The sequence below is a fragment of the Callospermophilus lateralis genome, chromosome 3, assembly GCF_048772815.1.
Source record: "Callospermophilus lateralis isolate mCalLat2 chromosome 3, mCalLat2.hap1, whole genome shotgun sequence".
Classification (NCBI taxonomy): Eukaryota; Metazoa; Chordata; class Mammalia; order Rodentia; family Sciuridae; genus Callospermophilus; species Callospermophilus lateralis.
Window position 1 is genome coordinate 70,394,244 of NC_135307.1, and position 19,055 is coordinate 70,413,298.

The 19,055-nt window shown below is 34.5% G+C and overlaps 1 protein-coding gene across 2 annotated transcripts in view; it reads right to left on the bottom strand.

Moving 5' to 3' along the window:
- The window catches only part of Ppm1a (protein phosphatase, Mg2+/Mn2+ dependent 1A), a 43,236-nt gene that overhangs the window by 8,679 nt on the left and 15,502 nt on the right, over positions 1-19,055 (bottom strand). For both annotated transcript variants that reach the window (XM_076850406.1, XM_076850405.1), the window contains exon 2: positions 1,797-2,650. In XM_076850406.1, the coding sequence (XP_076706521.1) occupies positions 1,797-2,630 (834 nt within the window). In that variant the 5' untranslated portion in view covers positions 2,631-2,650. The remainder of the gene's footprint in view (positions 1-1,796; positions 2,651-19,055) is intronic.

Here is a 19,055-nt window from a genome sequence, read left to right on the forward strand (position 1 = left end):
AAGACAATCTTAGAGGAAAAATATAAATAATTCAACCAGGGATTGAATTCAGGGGCACTCAACCACTGAGCTACATCCCCAGTCCTATTTTGTATTTTATTTAGAGACAGGGTCAGACTAAGTTGCTTAGTGCCTCGCTAAGTTGCTGAGGCTGGCTTTGAACTTAGAATCCTCCTGCCTCACTCTCCTGACCTGTTGGGATTACAGGCATGCGCCACCATGCTGTGGCTCAAATAATTTTTTAAAGTAGAGAAGAATACAAAAGAAATAAAGTAGAATCTGAGTCATAATTTACTAATTATCTAACAATTAATTCTCCAAAAGTTAATTTAGCTAATAAGCACTTAATTTTCAAAGAGAATGCTACTTTCATGAACACTAAGTGACAACACATGCACCTTAAATCATTGTTCAGTCCCACAACTGAGAAAGTGACAGCATGCACTATGAAGTTTATACTCTATTGCCTTTTGTGTTGGATATTATATAAACCTGATTTCTAAGTGCAATCAGATTTTAGAATTTTAAGTTGAGTGTCATGACTGTGTGCACATAAAGCTACAAAGAATTTTTTGTTGACTTTTTATTTCTGCATGTTAAAAGAAAATCAAACATATACCCTCAGAGAGTTTTATAAAAATCAATATTTGTTTCAAAAAATATATCAAAGAATGAATTAATGATCATTACCAACAAAATAGAAAAAAAGTGTGGTACAAAGAACACTTAACCTAAGTCAAGGATCTAGATTTCTAGTTTTAATACTGTTACTAAATTATATAATCCTGTAGAGGTCGGTTATAACTTCTCTAGGAAAGGAATCAACATTAACTGGGTATATATTATATGCTAGACTAGGTAATTATGTGTGCATGTGTGTTTATTAAAGTTCCCAACGGTCCTATGAATTAGATACTATTATCTATATTTTATAGCTGAGAGAGACTGAACAATTTGTTTAAGACTGAAGAGTACAAAAATAATGCAGGTAAGCCCTGATTCCAGTTCTGTTTGACTTTCAGTCTGCAGAACTTTTTCTGGTTTAAGCTTCCTCAACTTTAAAATAAAGGGACTAAGCTAGCTTGTCTACGCATATCACATTCAATCCTCCCAACAACCCATGAAACAGGGTAATAGCTGTCTTTACAATTAAAAAACCAAACAAACAAAAAAACCCTGATTTTCCAGAGAGTTTAAATAGCTTACCTGAAGACATACATGATCCTATAAGTTTTTCTGACTTTATGTGCAAGGCCATATCTATTACCAAATAACCACTAAAGTCCTTGTTGATGATTCAGATTCATTAAACAATAGATGCAAAGTACTTCCATAAATGTACTGAGGTATCACATGGTAAAAATACTAAATATTCTAAAAAGCTTTTCATTTATAAATACTGAGGCCTAACTTTCCCACTCTTGCTTTTTTAAAACACATAATTCAAAATAAAATCTTTCTACTTTTGATAATCATCTACATTTTTAAAAAGCTTAAGTAATCATGGTTAAAGACTAAATATTTAGATTATAATTCTTGCATATATGGTAATTGGTTAATCTATTTCTAAATAAAAATAGATTATAAAAAGAAATAATAATAATCTATTTTATTTAGAAATAGATTAACCAATTACCTATGTTGTCACTCCTATATTTTCATAATTGGTAGATTACCTTGCATTTTTGTGCCACAAACTTATTTTTAAGAACTACAGGCTCTAAGATGATTAAATGAGAGTAGTAATTAATATGACATAAAATCATTTCATGTTTTAAAAAATAAAGTCAAGCTACCTTATACAAACAGGTGTCGACTACTTCATTGCAAACTTTCTCAAGATCATCAGTGACTTCAAGTCTGGATCTTACAAAATCACAGAGCTCTTCATTTCCCATAACATCCCAGATACCATCACATGCAAGAATAATGAACTGATCATCTTCTTCAGATCTTTCAATATCATGAACTTCAGGCTCTGGTGAGACAAGCTGCTCTGTAGGACCTTTTCCATGGACACATTTGTAATCAAAATCCCCAAGGGCCCTTGATACAGCCAGAGAACCATTCACACGCTGAATCATTACAGAGCCACCTGCATTCTGAATTCGTTCTTTTTCCAGCGGATTACTTGGTTTATGATCTTGTGTGAAGAAGTGAACTTTCCTGTTCCTACAAAGTAAACCTCTTGAGTCTCCACAGTTAATGAAATAAGTATGTTGGGGAGAAATTAAGACACCCACAGCTGTTGACCCACTTCTATCTGCACCATGTTTCTTCTCTGACATAACTCTCATGTGTTCATCAATTTCCAGAAAACCTGTTCTGATTCCATTCTTTACATTTTCCACAGAAGGTGCTCCTGCAGACCCTTTAAAATCCTGGTTATTGGTGATGTGATCTAACAAATGCTCACAGCAGTATTTGGCAACCTGAGAACCAGCATGCCCATCATACACAGCAAAGAATGACCATGTTTCAAGTCCACTTGGCAAACCGATCACAGCCGTATGTGCATCCTCCATTTCAACTCGCCAACCTTGCATGCTGCTTAGCCCATATCGCAACCCATTACCCTGCCCCTGGGCATTATGCTTTTCCATCTTTGGCTTGTCTAAAAATGCTCCCATTATGTCTTGATCCTCTAGGTCTGCAAAGGAAGAGAAACAGGAAAGTCAGTAACTGCCTTATAAGTAAAATACATGTCCAACAATTTTTTTTTTTTTTTAAAGGGTGAAGCAGGGAGGAAAAAAAAGGTATAAAAGAGAAAGAAAGCTTTCAGAATTCACAACTCTTGTTGTAAACTTGGTGTAGTGGAAAGCTGACTCTAAGGGACAACCACTTGAGGTAGAAAGGAGACCTGGCAGTAGCCATAATTTATATGAATCAGGTCCAGCATTTATAAGGACACATTGAACATTTGCAATCTTAAAACTAAGTTGTATGTAGGTCAATTAAGGAAAACTAAATGAATTTATAGGGCATACAAAGGCCTACTAACTCAAACATCTTAATTGAACATTCAGGAATTTCCACAAAGATTAATTCCAAACTATCTAGTTTTATTCCCATTATTTATAAGCCCTCTGAAAAAGCAAAAAATGATCTACTCACAGTGCTTTAAAATTTTCATGTTCCTTGCCTTAAGCCTTTGCACATGCCACACCCTTTAACTAGAATCTCTTACCTCTCTACTTACAGAAAAAAAAATACCCATTCTTTAGAATTTAGTTCAAATTCTACCTCTTTTGTGATATTTTTCAATCTTTCAGAAAGCCAATGAATTATTACTATAAATGGTCCAGCCTCAATTTTCAATTTGCAAGCAATCATGCATACAAATGACAAAGCTTATTATATATAGCAAAATTAGAGTAATTTCATTCTATTATTCTCATGGTAATATGTATCGTTATTATGCTCTATGACCATTAGGTATGTTACAAAGGAGATCAAAGGGTCTAGTGACAACCTTGCTGAGAAGCTTAAAAACTTGGCTAAACCTTTCCCAATATTCATGAATTAACCCCCTGGTATGGAATAGGCCTACACAAGAGAGACAGTTGGTCAGAAATTTAGGTTGACCTTACTTCAGTAATAGCTTAGAAATGTAGAAATTTGGGATACAAGTGATCAAATGAGCCACAATTAAACTAAAGGCAATCTGAAAGGAGGATAGAATAATGAAGAGAGAATGGAGATAAAGAAGAAACAGGGGAAAAGTACCTAAAAGTCAATCAGTATGTGGCTCTGTGACTAGGGGATGGATGGTGATAGTAACAGTAATGCTAAACTCAGAGAGAAAGAAGAAAATCCTTCTAGGAAGGAAATAAAAACATTTAGTTTTCCAGCTACCTTTCCCCTTCCTTTTTCCTCCTAGGGCCAAAATTAAACACAGTTTACCTACTCCTTTGCCTCCTATTAAGACTCCACTAATGGAAGGTAAATAATGAAAACTAGCTATCATGTACCCTTTATGAGTGGTATTTATGAGATTACTTTTCTGACCAAGGTAATATACATTAATGCAAGGGTGAATATTTTGATTGTAGAAAGGATAATTTAAGAATGCCACCTTATTAGCAGACAATGTTTAATAAGAATTCTAAATCACTATGGTGTTTATAAACATTACCTTATTTAATCTCAACAATTTTCTAAGGCAAGTACTTATGTTAACTCCAACTTATAGATGATATCATTCAACTAAAAAATAAGTATAATGGAATAAGAACTCTCATTCAAATCTGTCTGACTATAAGGTAACATTACTAAGTCAATAGGTCTCAACTCATGGTTGTGCAACAGTGTTATCTGTGAACCTTTTGAGAAATAAGAGATTTCCAAGTCAGAATGCCAAACTTGTAACCTAGGTATCTGTATATTTGCAAAATTTCACATGTGACTCTGAGGCACAGCAAGATTGCAGATCACTGGGAGGAAAAAAATCAGATGTAAGGCCTAAGGTATAGAAGATAAGGGAAAAGAGACAAAGGCCAAAGAGAAAATCAGTCACCCTACATTACAAGACACTATTACAGGTTAGAAATGACAATGAGAAGTTTGACAGAAGACTTTATCATCTTAAGAAGAAGGGGAAAAAAAAAAAAGATACTAGTGAAATGCATTGATTTAAACATGTTTAACAGACAAATCAATGAGAAAGAGCAGAAACAACAAATATTCTTCTCCAAATTCCAAAACAGCATAAAGTACTAAAGAACACAAGTTATGAAAAATGGGTTTAGGTTTTGGCTCCACTATAATATATGTTATAAAGAAATACATGTATGTATTTCATCTATCTATCTATCTATCTATCTATCTATCTATCTATCTATCTATCATTACTGGGAATTGAACCCAGGACCTCTCAAGTGCTCTACCACTGAGCTACATTCCCAAGCCCTTTTTAAAAGTTTTTGAGACAGGTTCTCCCTATATTGCCCAGGCTAGCCTCGAACTTGTCATCTTTCTGCTTTAGCCTCAGGAGTACTTGGGGCATATAGTTACAGGCATGTGCCACTGTATTGGCTTGGCTCTACTACTTCATAACAGTGTAACCATAATAATTATATGACAATTTAACTTTTCTGAAACTCTTTCTCCATTTGTGTAATAAGAAGGTACTAATCTTACAGGGTTATTATGAGGATTAAAAATGAAATATTATATATACTTCCTACAGTGTCTAGCATATTATAAACACTAATATAGATGCTATTGTTATTTAATTATTATACTGTTTTTTCCCCCCTGCCAAGGGAGGAATCAAATCATAATAACCTTTATTCCTGGACATCAACTTGGACTACCTTTAAATCAAAAATTTCTGAATGATAAACCTTTTGTCTTTTTATTTATTTGTTTATTTATTTATTTTGCAGTGCTGGAGATCAAGCCCAAGGAGGGCATTATGCATGCTAGGCAAGAGCTCTACCACTGAACTATATCTCTAGCCCCTGAATGATATCCGATATACTTTAAAATAGACTTTAAATACTTCATTAGCAAATAGAGGAAAGCAAATTTAATACAAGATGCCATTTATGATCCATTTGGCAACATCAAAAGTTGGTAAGAGAGGCTGAGTTGTGGCTCAGTGGTAGAACACTTACCTCACACCTGTGAGGCACTGGGTTTGATCCTCAGCACCACATAAAAATAAATAAAATAAAGGTTTTGTGTTCATCTACAACTAAAAAAATACATACTTAAAAAAAAAAGTTGGTAAGAATGTTTGGAAATAGGAACTTCCCTATACTAATGGTAGAAAATAGTGAAGTTGAAGATGCACATAAGCAACAACTCAACAATTCCACTTCTAATTATATATATCAACACCAATTTAGTGGTTGTGCGTGACCTACATTTTAAAAAGATGGAATAGAGTGTATTCTGGATGACAAAGGTAAGTAAATACTATTCTTAAAGTTTCGTTTCCAGAAGTACATTTTGTTTACCAAGCTGAGGTCTATATACTTCTTATTGTGGGTACAGTCAAAAAGTTTAAAATACACTGTTTTAACGAAATCCTCCCATCTGCCTAAGGTGATGTATACAATGATCTTTTTAGAGAACTATAATAGCAAATGTTCATTAGAAGGTAGAACAAACAAATAAGGGAATATTATTAGCAAAACAAATCGAGTTTTGCTAAATTTTCTAAATTTGAGATATTTCTCAAAAATAACAAAAGGAAATACACTGAATTATTCAGCAAAACAATTTTAAATAAATACATTTAAGCAAATATACATATTTGGTTAAAGTGTGAAAAGTGGTTGCAAGCTTCATGACAGCAGGATCTGTGTGGTTTATTGTGTGCCCCCAGCACTTAGAATGGAGCCTAACAAACAGCAGAAGCTCATTTTTTTTTTAATTACTAGCTTTTCTCTAGGGAAAAAAAAAAGAGAATGGCTTCAGGAAAAGGTCCCAAAGGGGGGTTCAACTGTGTATGTAACTGGTCTTTCCTGGGCTTTTTAATGACATCCTTTAGTAACACAAATCTCTGCTTCACATTTTAGTCTTTGCTTCATCTAAGGTAAATTGAATTCCTCCAAAAGTTACTTTTACTAAGAAGTCAAAAGTAATCAAGGAGCAATCAAGGAACAAGAGGGGAAAAAAAAAAAGTAATAGTAGTAAAAAGCACCCAGGATTCCCTTAAACTTATTCGCCTCTAGGTGAGGTAAGATTGGGAGCTTGGATTTCTCCCTCATTCTTACTATATCCTGCATTCTCACCACTGAACTACTAGATAATGGTACTAGCTTAGTAATAACATCTAACATGGGGAAAATACTACTATTTAAACACTAAAGTTTAAGTTTTATGTATGTACTAACTTTACTCTTCATACAATCTGAAAGAAACTAAGCTTCAGTTCTGTTAAGTCATCCACTGAAGGTCACGGCTAGTTGTTTCTGAGGGATATAGACATCAGGCCCCAGGTAGGGAACTTCCCTGCCAGCCCTCCTGCCTCACCCTAAATTAATCCTGCCACCAAAACTCCTCCCATGACCTGGCCCTTCCCACCCATAGGAACTAACTCCTCCCATGACCTGGCTCTGCTAAAACCCTATAAAACCCAGGCCCCTCAGGTGGCCTACCACCATTACCCCTGTCACACCAAATGTGCCCCTCGGGTGCTGAATAAAGCATCATGATCATGAGGTCTGTCTCCATATTCTTTTTCTTTTTGTATTCTCTTTCATGTGCTTTCAGTTTCATTTGTCTCAATTCCCTTAGCTGGGCTTAGGGTGGGAGGGTGGTATTAACACACTTGATGCCTACTAACCTAGCATCTCTCAAACTTTCTCAACTATACAATGGGTTATTAATACTTAACTCTGGGTGTTGCTGCAAGGTTTAAGTCAGGCAGTGGCTGCAAATTAGCCAGAGGGCCTGGCAGAAATAAGGCACTCAGCAAATAGAAACCATTAATTATTACACAGCTACATCTGGATTCTGATAGAGACCCTACTCTCCATTTTATAAACAAGTCCAGTAGGTATTTTCCAGGCATTCCTAAAAATATACCAAGATAAATAATTTTCTTTAGATAAAATAGGCAATTCAGAAATCTTACCCTTGGATTCTAAGTAATTTGTAAAGTTCTGCAAAGCAGCTCACTATAAGATACATAAATATAGCACCTAGTTATGTAAATATTACACCAGAAGTATTTACTTATTATAAATACTATGTTTACATAGTCCTCTTGTGTAAATGAACTAAAGATTATCTTATTTAGTCAAGTTATTAAATTGGTATATATGTACAAATAGTAAGGTCTTACGAGATTCAATTTGCTCATGAAAGTTTAAATTATTGTGAGAGAAATTTTAATTCTCCCCTAAAAGTCTTTTTAAACATATATTTTTTTTTTCATTATAAATGGACACAGTACTTTTATTTGTTTATTTTTATGTGGTGCCAGGGATTGAACCTAGTGCCTCATGCATAGTAGGCAAGTGCTCTACCACTGAGCCACAACCCTGGTAAGTCTACTTTTGAGTACATGCTAGGTCTCATCACAAGTATTTTTAGTTGATCTGAACTTTCAAAACAAAGTATTTGATAACCATAAGTTCATCTTAGATATAATCAAAAAATTTGGTGAACAATGTCTTTAAAAACCAAATTAATCCCTAAACTGAAAAAGATAAGGCTGGCCAGGAAGTCATTTATTAAAAGTTCAGCCATTGCCTTTTATTAAGCAAAGCTGATCTAATAATCATAGAAAGTCCTGAATCTGGTTACTTGGTTTAATTCACTCAGAATTATACTGAATAATAATTTTTAAAAGCTCCATTTTACTACTTAGCTCCCTAAACAACGTATTAGTTCCCCAATAACAGTGTTATTCAATTTGAGGACTGTTTTTGAAGAAACTGAATAAACTCTAGAAAGGCTTGTAATCCCAGCTATTCAGGAAGCCAAGGCAGAAAGATCCCAAATTTGAGGTCAAACTGGGCAATTTAGCAAGACCCTGTTTTGTTTTGTTTTGTTTAAAGGCTGGGGCTGTATGTAACTCATTGGTAGAGCACTCCTGGGTTCAATCCCCAGTACTGTAAAACAAAAATAAAAATCCCTCTACAAAGTATTTTTCAGTTTACCTATGGGAATACTACAGTCTAATTAAAAAAAAAAAAAAAATCCCCCTAGTTTGCACAATAGAGGACAAAACACATGTGGAGAAAATTAAATTCTTTTAGTAATGGATACTTCAAGACATACTTAAAGTAAGGCTCAAACATGCTAAATACTAAAATAGTAAAAGATCACTGCTAAACAAACTAAATAACAAAACATCATCGCTAAACAGGCATTTCAGCAAAGGTGGACGCTGCTAACTCGAAGACTCTGATGAGAAATAAGACTGATTTGGGAGGAATATCTACAGTAGACCTTCCTGAGCTAAAAAACCTAAAGACTGAAAGGAAATCAAGAGGGAATTATCAATCAATCAAGAGAGAATTATCAATCCTTGTTCTCAAGGATGAAGACGAATGGTCAGCTGGCCTACAGAATGCTCTTATTTACTTACTTATATTCTGGTTCTAGGGATTGAACCTAGGGGTGCTCTACCACTGCTACACATCCCCAGCCCCTGCCCACCCACTTTCTCAACATTTTGAGGCAGGGTTTCACTAAGTTGCTTAGGCTGGCCTCAAACTTAGGCTCTTCCTGCCTCAGTCTCCCAAGAAGTTGGAATTATAGGTATGCATTACTGCACTTGACTTGGAATGCACATTTATTAAATAATAAAATACTAAGGAATAAGGCACAATTGGGGCTCAGTGAAGAAACACAACTGCTTGCAGTCCCATCTCTGTAGAGGATAATTTAGGTTTATGCACAGTAGTGTTGAACTTCCCAAGTCTTATGGCATAAAAATTAATACATTTACTTTGCAATCCAAGGCAGCCATCTTAAAGTTATTTAAGCACATCACAAAATTACAACACATTTGAGGAAAAAAAAAAAAAAAGAAATGATATGTCTGGCCCTATTTTACAAAAAGGAGGTATAGAATGATCTGCCCAAGGTTACCAAGAGGGTTTAGCAGTAAGGATTACAATAGGATGTAGAATCCTGAACTTGCACTACATACTCCTCCTCAAGCAATGCAGTATATGTCCAAATGAAATAATTGAAATCTTTAAATTTTTTTTTTTTACAAACATAAAAGGTAGGGAAGATTGTCACATAACAAAGCTGAAACTTCTTTCAGTATCATCTTTCCCTGCTTCTAAGTCTATATAATTTCTTCTCTAAATCTCTAACCTTCTAAAAGACATTTAAAAAAAAAAAAAAAAAAGAAGGAGGGAAGGAAAAGAAGAAATCTAAACTTTTTTTGTGTGTGAGACTTAAAAAAAAAAAAAAGCAGTGAATTATAATTACTGTTAAGGCCAATTCAGGTATTTGGACTGAACAAAATAGAAAACAAGCAGAGAAAAATAAATGGATATAAATATATACATATTTTTAAACTCAGAAGTTTAAAAGAGGTAGACCTAGTATTTATTAGCTCCAAATTAGAAACTACCCATATCAAGACATGACATTTAATGAATAAAACAACTGCAGGCTGTCAATTTTTTTAAAAAAGGCACTCTGAAAATAGGTTCATGGAAATGAAAAACAATTACTGAACTAAAAATTCCAATAGACAATGAATAGCGGATTGGATATCACAGAAAGAACAAAAAAATAAATGAGTACGTTATTTCAAGGGAATTCTTTTAGAACTCATCCTATCCTATTCTTATATAGGACTCTGTTCTCATCGATGATAAATACCACTGCTACAGCTTTGGAGTCCATGCTTCAAAGGAAATTTCAGAGTTCTTAAGTATTCTTCAGAAATCCTACAATTATTATCTTCGTTTTCTCATTTCTATCAACTGGCTTTTTTTTTTATGTGGTGCTGAGATTCGAACCCAGTGCCTCATGCATGCCAGGCAAGTGCACTACCACTGAGCCACAGCCCCAGCCCCTATCAACTGGCTTTTAAATTCAAGTCTCATCCCATTAAAAATTAGTCTTCATACGACTCACTCCCCTCTAGTTACCTAATTCTTTCTTCCTTTTACAGTTAAACTTCTTGGAAAAAAGTGTTGAATACCCAAAATGTCATCTGCCCATTTGATCGGATCAAGTCCCTCCAAGTCAAAGTTTAGACTCCATCTCTGTTCATAGCAGCATTCAACACAAAAATCCCTCTTCAAACACTCTTCCTACTGGCTTTTCAAGATGGTACATACTCCAGACTTTTCTCCTACCCCTAACGTTTCTTTCCATCCTTGTCTCCTTTGTAAATTCATCTTCGGTTATCCAAGCCATTGTATACTGACATTCTTCAAGTCTTACACTAGGCCCTTTTTTCTACTCTGCTTCCTCCTTAAGCATTCTTCCACATCTCTGGCTTTTACCAGTAAATGGCACCATCAGTCAGTAAGGGGAACAGAAACCAAGGACATCTTTGACAGCTCTCTCTACTTCATTTCCCATCAGTCCTTGGGTTAAATTTCCTAAATATTCTCAAGTATGTCCACTTTTTCTGGTCACACTTTAGTCTCCAAGCTATCATCATTCTCAGCTTTCACGTTTTGTCTCTTCCACATACATGCGGGTGTCATTCCAATTCATTCTCCAAACTATGTATAAGCCTAAGTAAACCTTTCAAAATAAAAGTTTTGCCATATAACTTCTGTACTAAAAGCTTTTAAATGGCTTTCCCACTTCTTGAGGAGAGAAAGAACTGATCATTTTAACTAACGTGAAGGCCCTGAATGATCAGGCCCCTTACCTTCCTTCTTTAGCCCCATCTTAGTTCAAACTGACCTCCCTCACATTTTCAACTCTGATCATGACTTTCTTACAGTACCTAGTACTCATCATGCTTCTTTCCTGAAAATAAATGAGCATTTTTTTTTTCACCAAAAACCCTATCTCTCATCAACTTTATCCTAGTTAATTTCTACTCATTCTTTGTGACACAAGCACAAGTTCGTCAGGAAAGCCTCCTTTCAATTCCCTAGGTCAATTCTCCTAGGACAGAGCATACTGTAGACTATAGACCATCAGTAAATATTTGTTTTAATAAATAAAACTAAAAAAACAAAAAAAACAAAAAACCTCAGAAGGAAATAATAAAAATTCTGTAACAAGAAGAGAAAAATACACATACCCTGCCAAAAGACTTTCTGAAGGAGAAAATTGAGACTATACTCAAAGAAATTTTAAAAATGATTTTCAGCTGGGGGTTGTATGTAGCACACTCCTGTTATCCCAGCCGATCTCTCAGGAGACTGAGGCAGGAGGATCGCCAAGTTCAAAGCCAGTCTCAGCAACTTAATGAGGCATTTAGCTATTTGGTGAGACCCTGTCTCTAAAAACAATACAGAAAAAGAGCTAGGGAAATGGCTCAATAGTTAAATGCCCTTGGGTTCAATCCCAGGTACCAAAAAAAAAAAGTATTTTCCAACTTAAAAAGCTAACTGGCTTAATTGCCAAAAGTCCATTTCTAGTTGATCACAACTATAGAAATTCAAGGAAACAAACAAAATATCATAATGTAAAATTTCTGAGATAAATATGAGCAAATCATCAAAGGAAAGTGTATCATATTGGTATTAGCGATCTCAACTGCAAAATGGAATGCTAAGGCAATAGAGAATAGAATACTAAGAGTAATAATAATAAGTTCATGAAGGTGCCTTTACACAATCACTCAAACTATTACTTAAGTGTATATGGGGGTGCATTTTAAGGGATACAAAGCATACATTCGTATCCTTTTTTTAAAAAAACAACAAAAATCCAGCCAAGCAAGCATCTACTGTTTTAAAACCAAGTTTTTAATCACTATATGAATTTGTTGATATTAGCAGAAAAATTAGAAGTAACCTGAATTCTTAATAATAATAAAATAATACACTTAGAAAAATTAAACCATAAAGAATTAAATAATCACCCAATTATCTAATTTAATACTAGGGATCCACTCCATTTGTATCTTTAAAATGCAAAAAATCAAGCTGGTTATAATCCCAGAAGCTTGGGAGGCTAAGATGAGAGGATCATGAGTTCAAAGACAGCCTCAGCAACTTAGAGAATCTCTAAGCAACTCAGGAAGACCCTGTCTCTAAATTAAAAAAATATATATATATACATAAAATGGCTGAAGATGTAGCTTAGTGGTTAAGTGCCTCTGGGGTCAATCCCTAATACCAGAAAAGGGTGGGGGGGGGGGCAAGAAATCACCAGGAAAGCACATATGAAACAGCAGAAAAACAGAAATACCTTGATATAATAAGATTAAAGTTAAAAGATAGTTCTATCCAATTGTGACATCGGGGGCCTGGGATGTAGCTCAGTGGTAGAGCACTTGCCTAGCATGGGCAAAGCCCTGGGTTTGATCCCCAGCACTGCAAACATAACAACAACAACAAAAAAACCAATATGTGACACTGAACAACTCCTTTAGCTTAATATCCTTCATTGATAAATTAAGCAACCTTGTTTACTTACCAATTATTCTTCTAAGAAATGTATAAGAAATGAAAGTGTAAAGTTCTAGGAATATCTAGGTAAACTTCATTACTAAATTTCTTTCTTTCTTTTCTTTTCTTTTGTTATAGATGGACACAATATCTTTATTTTATTTATTTTTCTTTAGATGGTGATGAGGATTGAACCCAGAATCTCACACATGCTAGGCAAGTGTTCTACCACTGAGCTACAACCCCAACCCAGTACACTAATTTTTTAGTCTAAAAGGATGCTGATGAATTCCCATTAAAATTTTACACTAGGTACCAATAAGATGATTATGAGAAACAAGATTTACTTTACTACAGCAGAAAGACTGATTTGTAAGAAATAAAGAGAGAAAAAAGAAGCTATGAACTAGGACTCAAGTTAGTAGCCTGAATTTTTCACATATGTTGTTAGCCCCTTTCCCCCCAGAACAACATACATTCTCCGGAGTCCCCACCACTCCTTCACTACATCTATCCCATTTCATCCACTTTTCCACCATGGGATCCGAGTCTGCATGATTAAAAGGGCTAGAGATGTAGCTTAGTGGTTAAGTGCCTCTGGGGCTTACATTCTATGAGACTTTTCATCCTATGAGACTTTTCATCCTATTTTTGACTAATATTGCTGCCTTATCCAAAGTGGCAAAATGAAATGATACCTGTAGCAGGCTGAATAATGGCTCCCAAAGATATCAGGTCTTAATCTGGTACATGTTTCCTAATTTGGAAAAAAAGTCTTTCCAGATGTGATTAAGAATCTTGAGGTGGGGAGATAATCCTGGATTATCCAGAGACCTATGAATGCAATCTTATGTCCTTAGAAGAGAGGCAAAGATTTGACACACATGCAGGTGATCTGAAGACAGAATTTTGAAGATGCTGGCCTTGAAGACTGGAGTATGTAATTATAACACAAGGAATGCTAGCCAGATCTGGTGGTGCATGCCTATAATATAATCCCAGTGGCTTGGGAGGCTGAGACAGGAGGATCCTGAGGTTCAAAGCCAGCCTCAGCAATGGTGAGGTGCTAAAGCAACTCAGGGAGACTCTGTTCTCTAAATAAAATACAAAATAGGCCTGGGGATGTGGCTCAGTGGTTAAATGTCCCTGAGTTCAATCTCTGGTACACCACCCCCCACTCCCCAAAAAAGACAAGGAATGCTGATACCCAAAAAGTGGAAAAAGCAAGGAATAGATTCTCCCCTAAAGCTTCTAGAATAAGCACATTCCTGTTGACATTCTGACTCTGGCCCAATGAAACCGATTTTTGGACTTGTGGTCTCCAAAACTGTAAGAGAATACTGCAAATGGTATCGGTTTAAGCCACAAAATCTGTGATAATTTGTAGTATAGCAAACATGGCAACTAACAATACCCAATAGTCAAGTCCTCCTTCTGGGAAAGAAAATCTCACAAGTGAAGATGAAGTCTGTAGTAAATTCAATTAAGTAGCAAGAGAAAAATCGACAGTTTCTTCCTATGACAAGCTAATAGGATTAGTTCGCTATTATTTCTCTCAAAAAAACCTGAGAATTGTAACTAAAATGGTACTTCTATTTAAATCAGCCTATCAGTTTAAATTCCAAGGAGGAAAATATGAATGGTATCCAGGTATTCTGAGGAGTCAAGAAGTATCTAGTCATGCTATTTTTGGGTAAGGGAGAAAAAACTACCATCATTTAAACCAAAAACAGAAACAAAATTTAAGGAACCCAAACAGACAGGTTCTAAATAAAACTATTAACTTTTAAAAGAGTACTCAGAACACTTCCATCTGAAAGATCCAGCCTACAAGAAAACTAAATAACAATTAACAGATAAGAAAATAAAAGAAAATCTGGAGATGAAAAATAAGACTGTAAAAAGTATTAATAGAGTTAAGAAAAGAAATTTAAGAGATTTTTAAAAAATCATTGTAATATTTCAAATGGCATGAGAAGAAATAGTGAGGAATGAAGATCTGACAGCAAACAATCTGAAAAAGGGAAAAACAGAAATGAGAAATCATCTAGTATGCAAATAAGCAAAAAGAAACAAAAGTGGGTAGATTGGAGGAGAGAAAAAAATGAAGCTCCAACAGCCTAATTAGTATATCATAAAAAGAAAATTCAATAGGAATTAAATTCCTAAGAAATTAATCTGAAAGATATAAATTTGATGACTTAAAGGAGTCATCAAGAAACAAAATGAGGGCTGGGGTTATGGCTCAGTTATAGAGCACTTGCCTAGCATGTGTAAGGGTACTGGGTTTGATTCTCATCACCACATATATTGTAAATAAATAAAGATTCATCAACAACTTAAAAAAAAAGACCAACATCAAACCATAAATTGGTTATTAAAAAAAGAAAAAAAAAAAGAGATAGGGCGCAGAGGCGCATGCCTGTAATCCAGACAGCTCCGAGGTCTGAGTCAGGAGAATCAAAGTCAGCCTCAGCAACAGCGAAGCACTAAGTAATTCAGTGAGACCCTGTTTCTAAATAAAACACAAAATAGGGCTGGGGATGTAGTTCAGTGGTTGAGTGTCCCTGAGTTCAATCCCAAATACTCCTCCCACAAAAAAAAAAAAAAAAAAAAAATAGAATTTTCATAAGAAAATAATTCAAACTAAATATGCCAAAAAATAATAAAAGTAGAAACAAATCAGGCTGACCCTAGACATCTTCATAACAGACAGGTAATGCCTTTAAATGATGGTATAATACAACAATTCCACTCCCAGCAAAATAATTTATAATGTGAAAGCAACAGAAAGACATCATAAAATATTACAGTACTGTTATTATTCATGGGGGATTTCTTTAAAAACAACCCAACAACTACAAGAACCATGTAAAGATACATTTAAGCAACTGAGGGTAATCAAAACAAAAAACTCCAGAAAAAAAAAAAAAAAGAAAGTGAAATGATACAGATAATCTGATGTTAATATAATAACAGACGCTGGTAACGATAATGAAAGAAGAAAACCTCAAACATCTGGAAATTGCTTAAAAAGCATGCTAAGCTACTTTCCATTGAGTTTATTTCTACAATTATAGGATATTTAGAAACAATATGAGAAAAAAAAGTCCTATCATATTCTATGAGGTATGACCAAACCTTGTTCAGGAAGACTCAAACTATCTGGGGGTGGTAGAATAGCAGTATATTAAACATTCAATTCATAACACAAAACAATGAAAATAGTATACTAAACATTCAATTCAACCACCATAAACATATACAAAATAAGAAAAGCTAAAAGAATATATTATGAAATATTAAGGTAAACCTTAAGTTATATAAGAAGAAAAATGAATAAAACAGGTAACCCACTGTTTAATCTGAGAAAAATAATTATTTAAAATTAGAGGGCTGGGGATGTGGCTCAAGCGGTAGCGCGCTCGCCTGGCATGCGTGCGGCCCGGGTTCGATCCTCAGCACCACATACAAACAAAGATGTTGTGTCTACCAATAACTAAAAAATAAATATGAAAATTCTCTCTCTCTCTCCCTCTCTCTTTAAAAAATAAATAAATAAATAATAAAATTAGAGACCAAATAGGTTATACACACCTGACAGAAAATTATTTGAAAATTAAAAAAAAAAAAGCCTACACTGTCCAATTCTATTAATAAAATAGAGAATATGGAGGTGTTGAAACAGTTCTTGGAAACAGATTATATTTGCCCCTCAAGAAGTACTGAATAAAGACTAGCAACTTTGGCAAAGAACTATCCCCTCAAAACACTTCACACTTCATGAAATATGAAAAAGTTAAAAAAAGGTTAAGAACATTTCAGGTTAAAAGACATATGACAATAAAATGTAATATGTAATGGCAGGATGGGGAGGACTGCTTGCAAAGAACATTACTGGGACAATTGATTAAATCTATCAAATATATATAGATAACATCATTGTATACATGTTACAATTCATAAATTTGATCACTGAACTATTGTTATATAAGAGAATGTCCTAAATTCTTATTCTTAGGGGATATACATTTAAACATTTAAGAGTAAAGAGGCATGCTGTCCCACTGAGACTTAACTGGGTTTAGAAAACCAAAAATTAACAAAATATGCACATACTACCAAGAGAATATCCATATTCAGGCACATAGGGAAAAAGGTTTCCAAAACAAACATGACAAAATGTTAATAACTTGTCATTTAGGAAAATAGTTCATTGTACTTTTTTTTTTTGCAACTTTTGGATTATTTTCAAACTGAAGTTATTAAAAATAAAAGTGAATTAGGCAAGACAATTTCAAAACCAAGATCTTTTAATCCCTAAAGGAGCTGTTTATGATTTAGACATGATTTATACACACACACACATATATATATACACACAAACATGTGTATATATATAAACATATTTTGCATATATATATATTTTAGTTGTAGTCACAGTATCTTTTATTTATTTATTTTTATGTGGTGCTGATCGAACCCAGTGCCTCGCACAAGTTAAGGAAGTCTTCTACTGCTGAACCACAACCCCAGCCCCAGGTTATGAGTTTTAACCTAATCAGTGCATTAATCCACTGATATGGATTAACTGGGCAATAATTATAGGCAGGTAGGGTGTGGCTGGCGGAAGTAGGTCACTGGGTGTGTGTGTTGGAGGTTTACATTTTGTCCCTAGTGAGCAAAACCCTTGTGCTGTTTTCCTCCTCCACATCCTTCCACCATGATGTTCGGCCTCGGCTCCGGCCCAGAACAATGGATCCAGCCATCTACAGACTGAGACCTCTGAAACTGTGAGCCCTGAATAAACTTTTCCTCTTCTACACTGTTCTTGTCGGGTCTTTTGGTCACAGCAATGAAATAGCTGACAAAAACAGAAGTATACTGTACAACTCCCCAAATTACCTAGAGATCACAAACACACAAAAAAAGAACTTCCTGTTTATTTTTACAGATCCACCATAATCCTGATATAAAATTTGATGAAGCCAATCCTAAAAATACAGAACTGCCATCTAAACATGTTTATTAACATGATGCAGAAAACCCTAAGTAAAATATATGTCATAAGTCACCAAGTAATGTTCATTTTAGGAATGTAGCTATCAGTATCTTTTTAAATGTTCAAAGGAAAAAACATCACGTGGTTATATCATATGCTAAAAGGGTTTCACTATAATTTATTCCTTAAAATAATAATACATATTTTCAAGCCACAGAGGAAACACTGTGATTGGAACAATTTGCAGGAAAGGGGGAAAAAAAAAACAAGGATACCTACTCTTATTTCTGTAACTCAGCAATGTCTAAAAAGACTAGTCAATGTTATAAGTCATGATAAGCAAAAAAATACAAAATTATGAGATAAAACTGCTATTTATAGGTAATTACTATGTGATAGCAAACTTGAAACCTAATACTTAAGGGAAAAAGGTTATCAGATTATAGAAAACCATAGAAGAAAACTATTAACAATTTTCACGTAGAGCTTATGAAAAAATAGCAATAAAGTAAATAAATAACAAATAACTCAGAACCTTTCAGAAGAGGGCTTCGGAATTAAAAAAAAAAAAACACTCCCTTTCAAAGATAAGATTCAATTTTATAAACATGACTATCTTCACTTTATCATTCCATAAATTCAATATAATCACAAGTGGGACTTTTGGGTCCCAGAACTTCAAGACATAATTCCAAAATAAAATGTTAATGAATGCCAACACATTTCTACCAACATGAGAATTCATAACATTTAAAATATAAAAATTTTATTTCAAATTATGGTATTTAAGAGGTATTGCTGGTGCAGATAAATTTATCAGTGGAACAAAACTGAGATTCTAGAAAGAGCTATAGGAACAGAGACTCAAACAAATATTATTAGTACAACTAACCTATTCCACTCCTGCCTTCCTGTGGTGGGTGAATGACTCTTTACCTCACAACTTAAACACCAGGAGATTAAATATAAGTTTGTACTAATCAAACCATACCAGCACATCTAGACAAATATTTCTATATTCTTCCAGCAGAGAAGGATTTTTT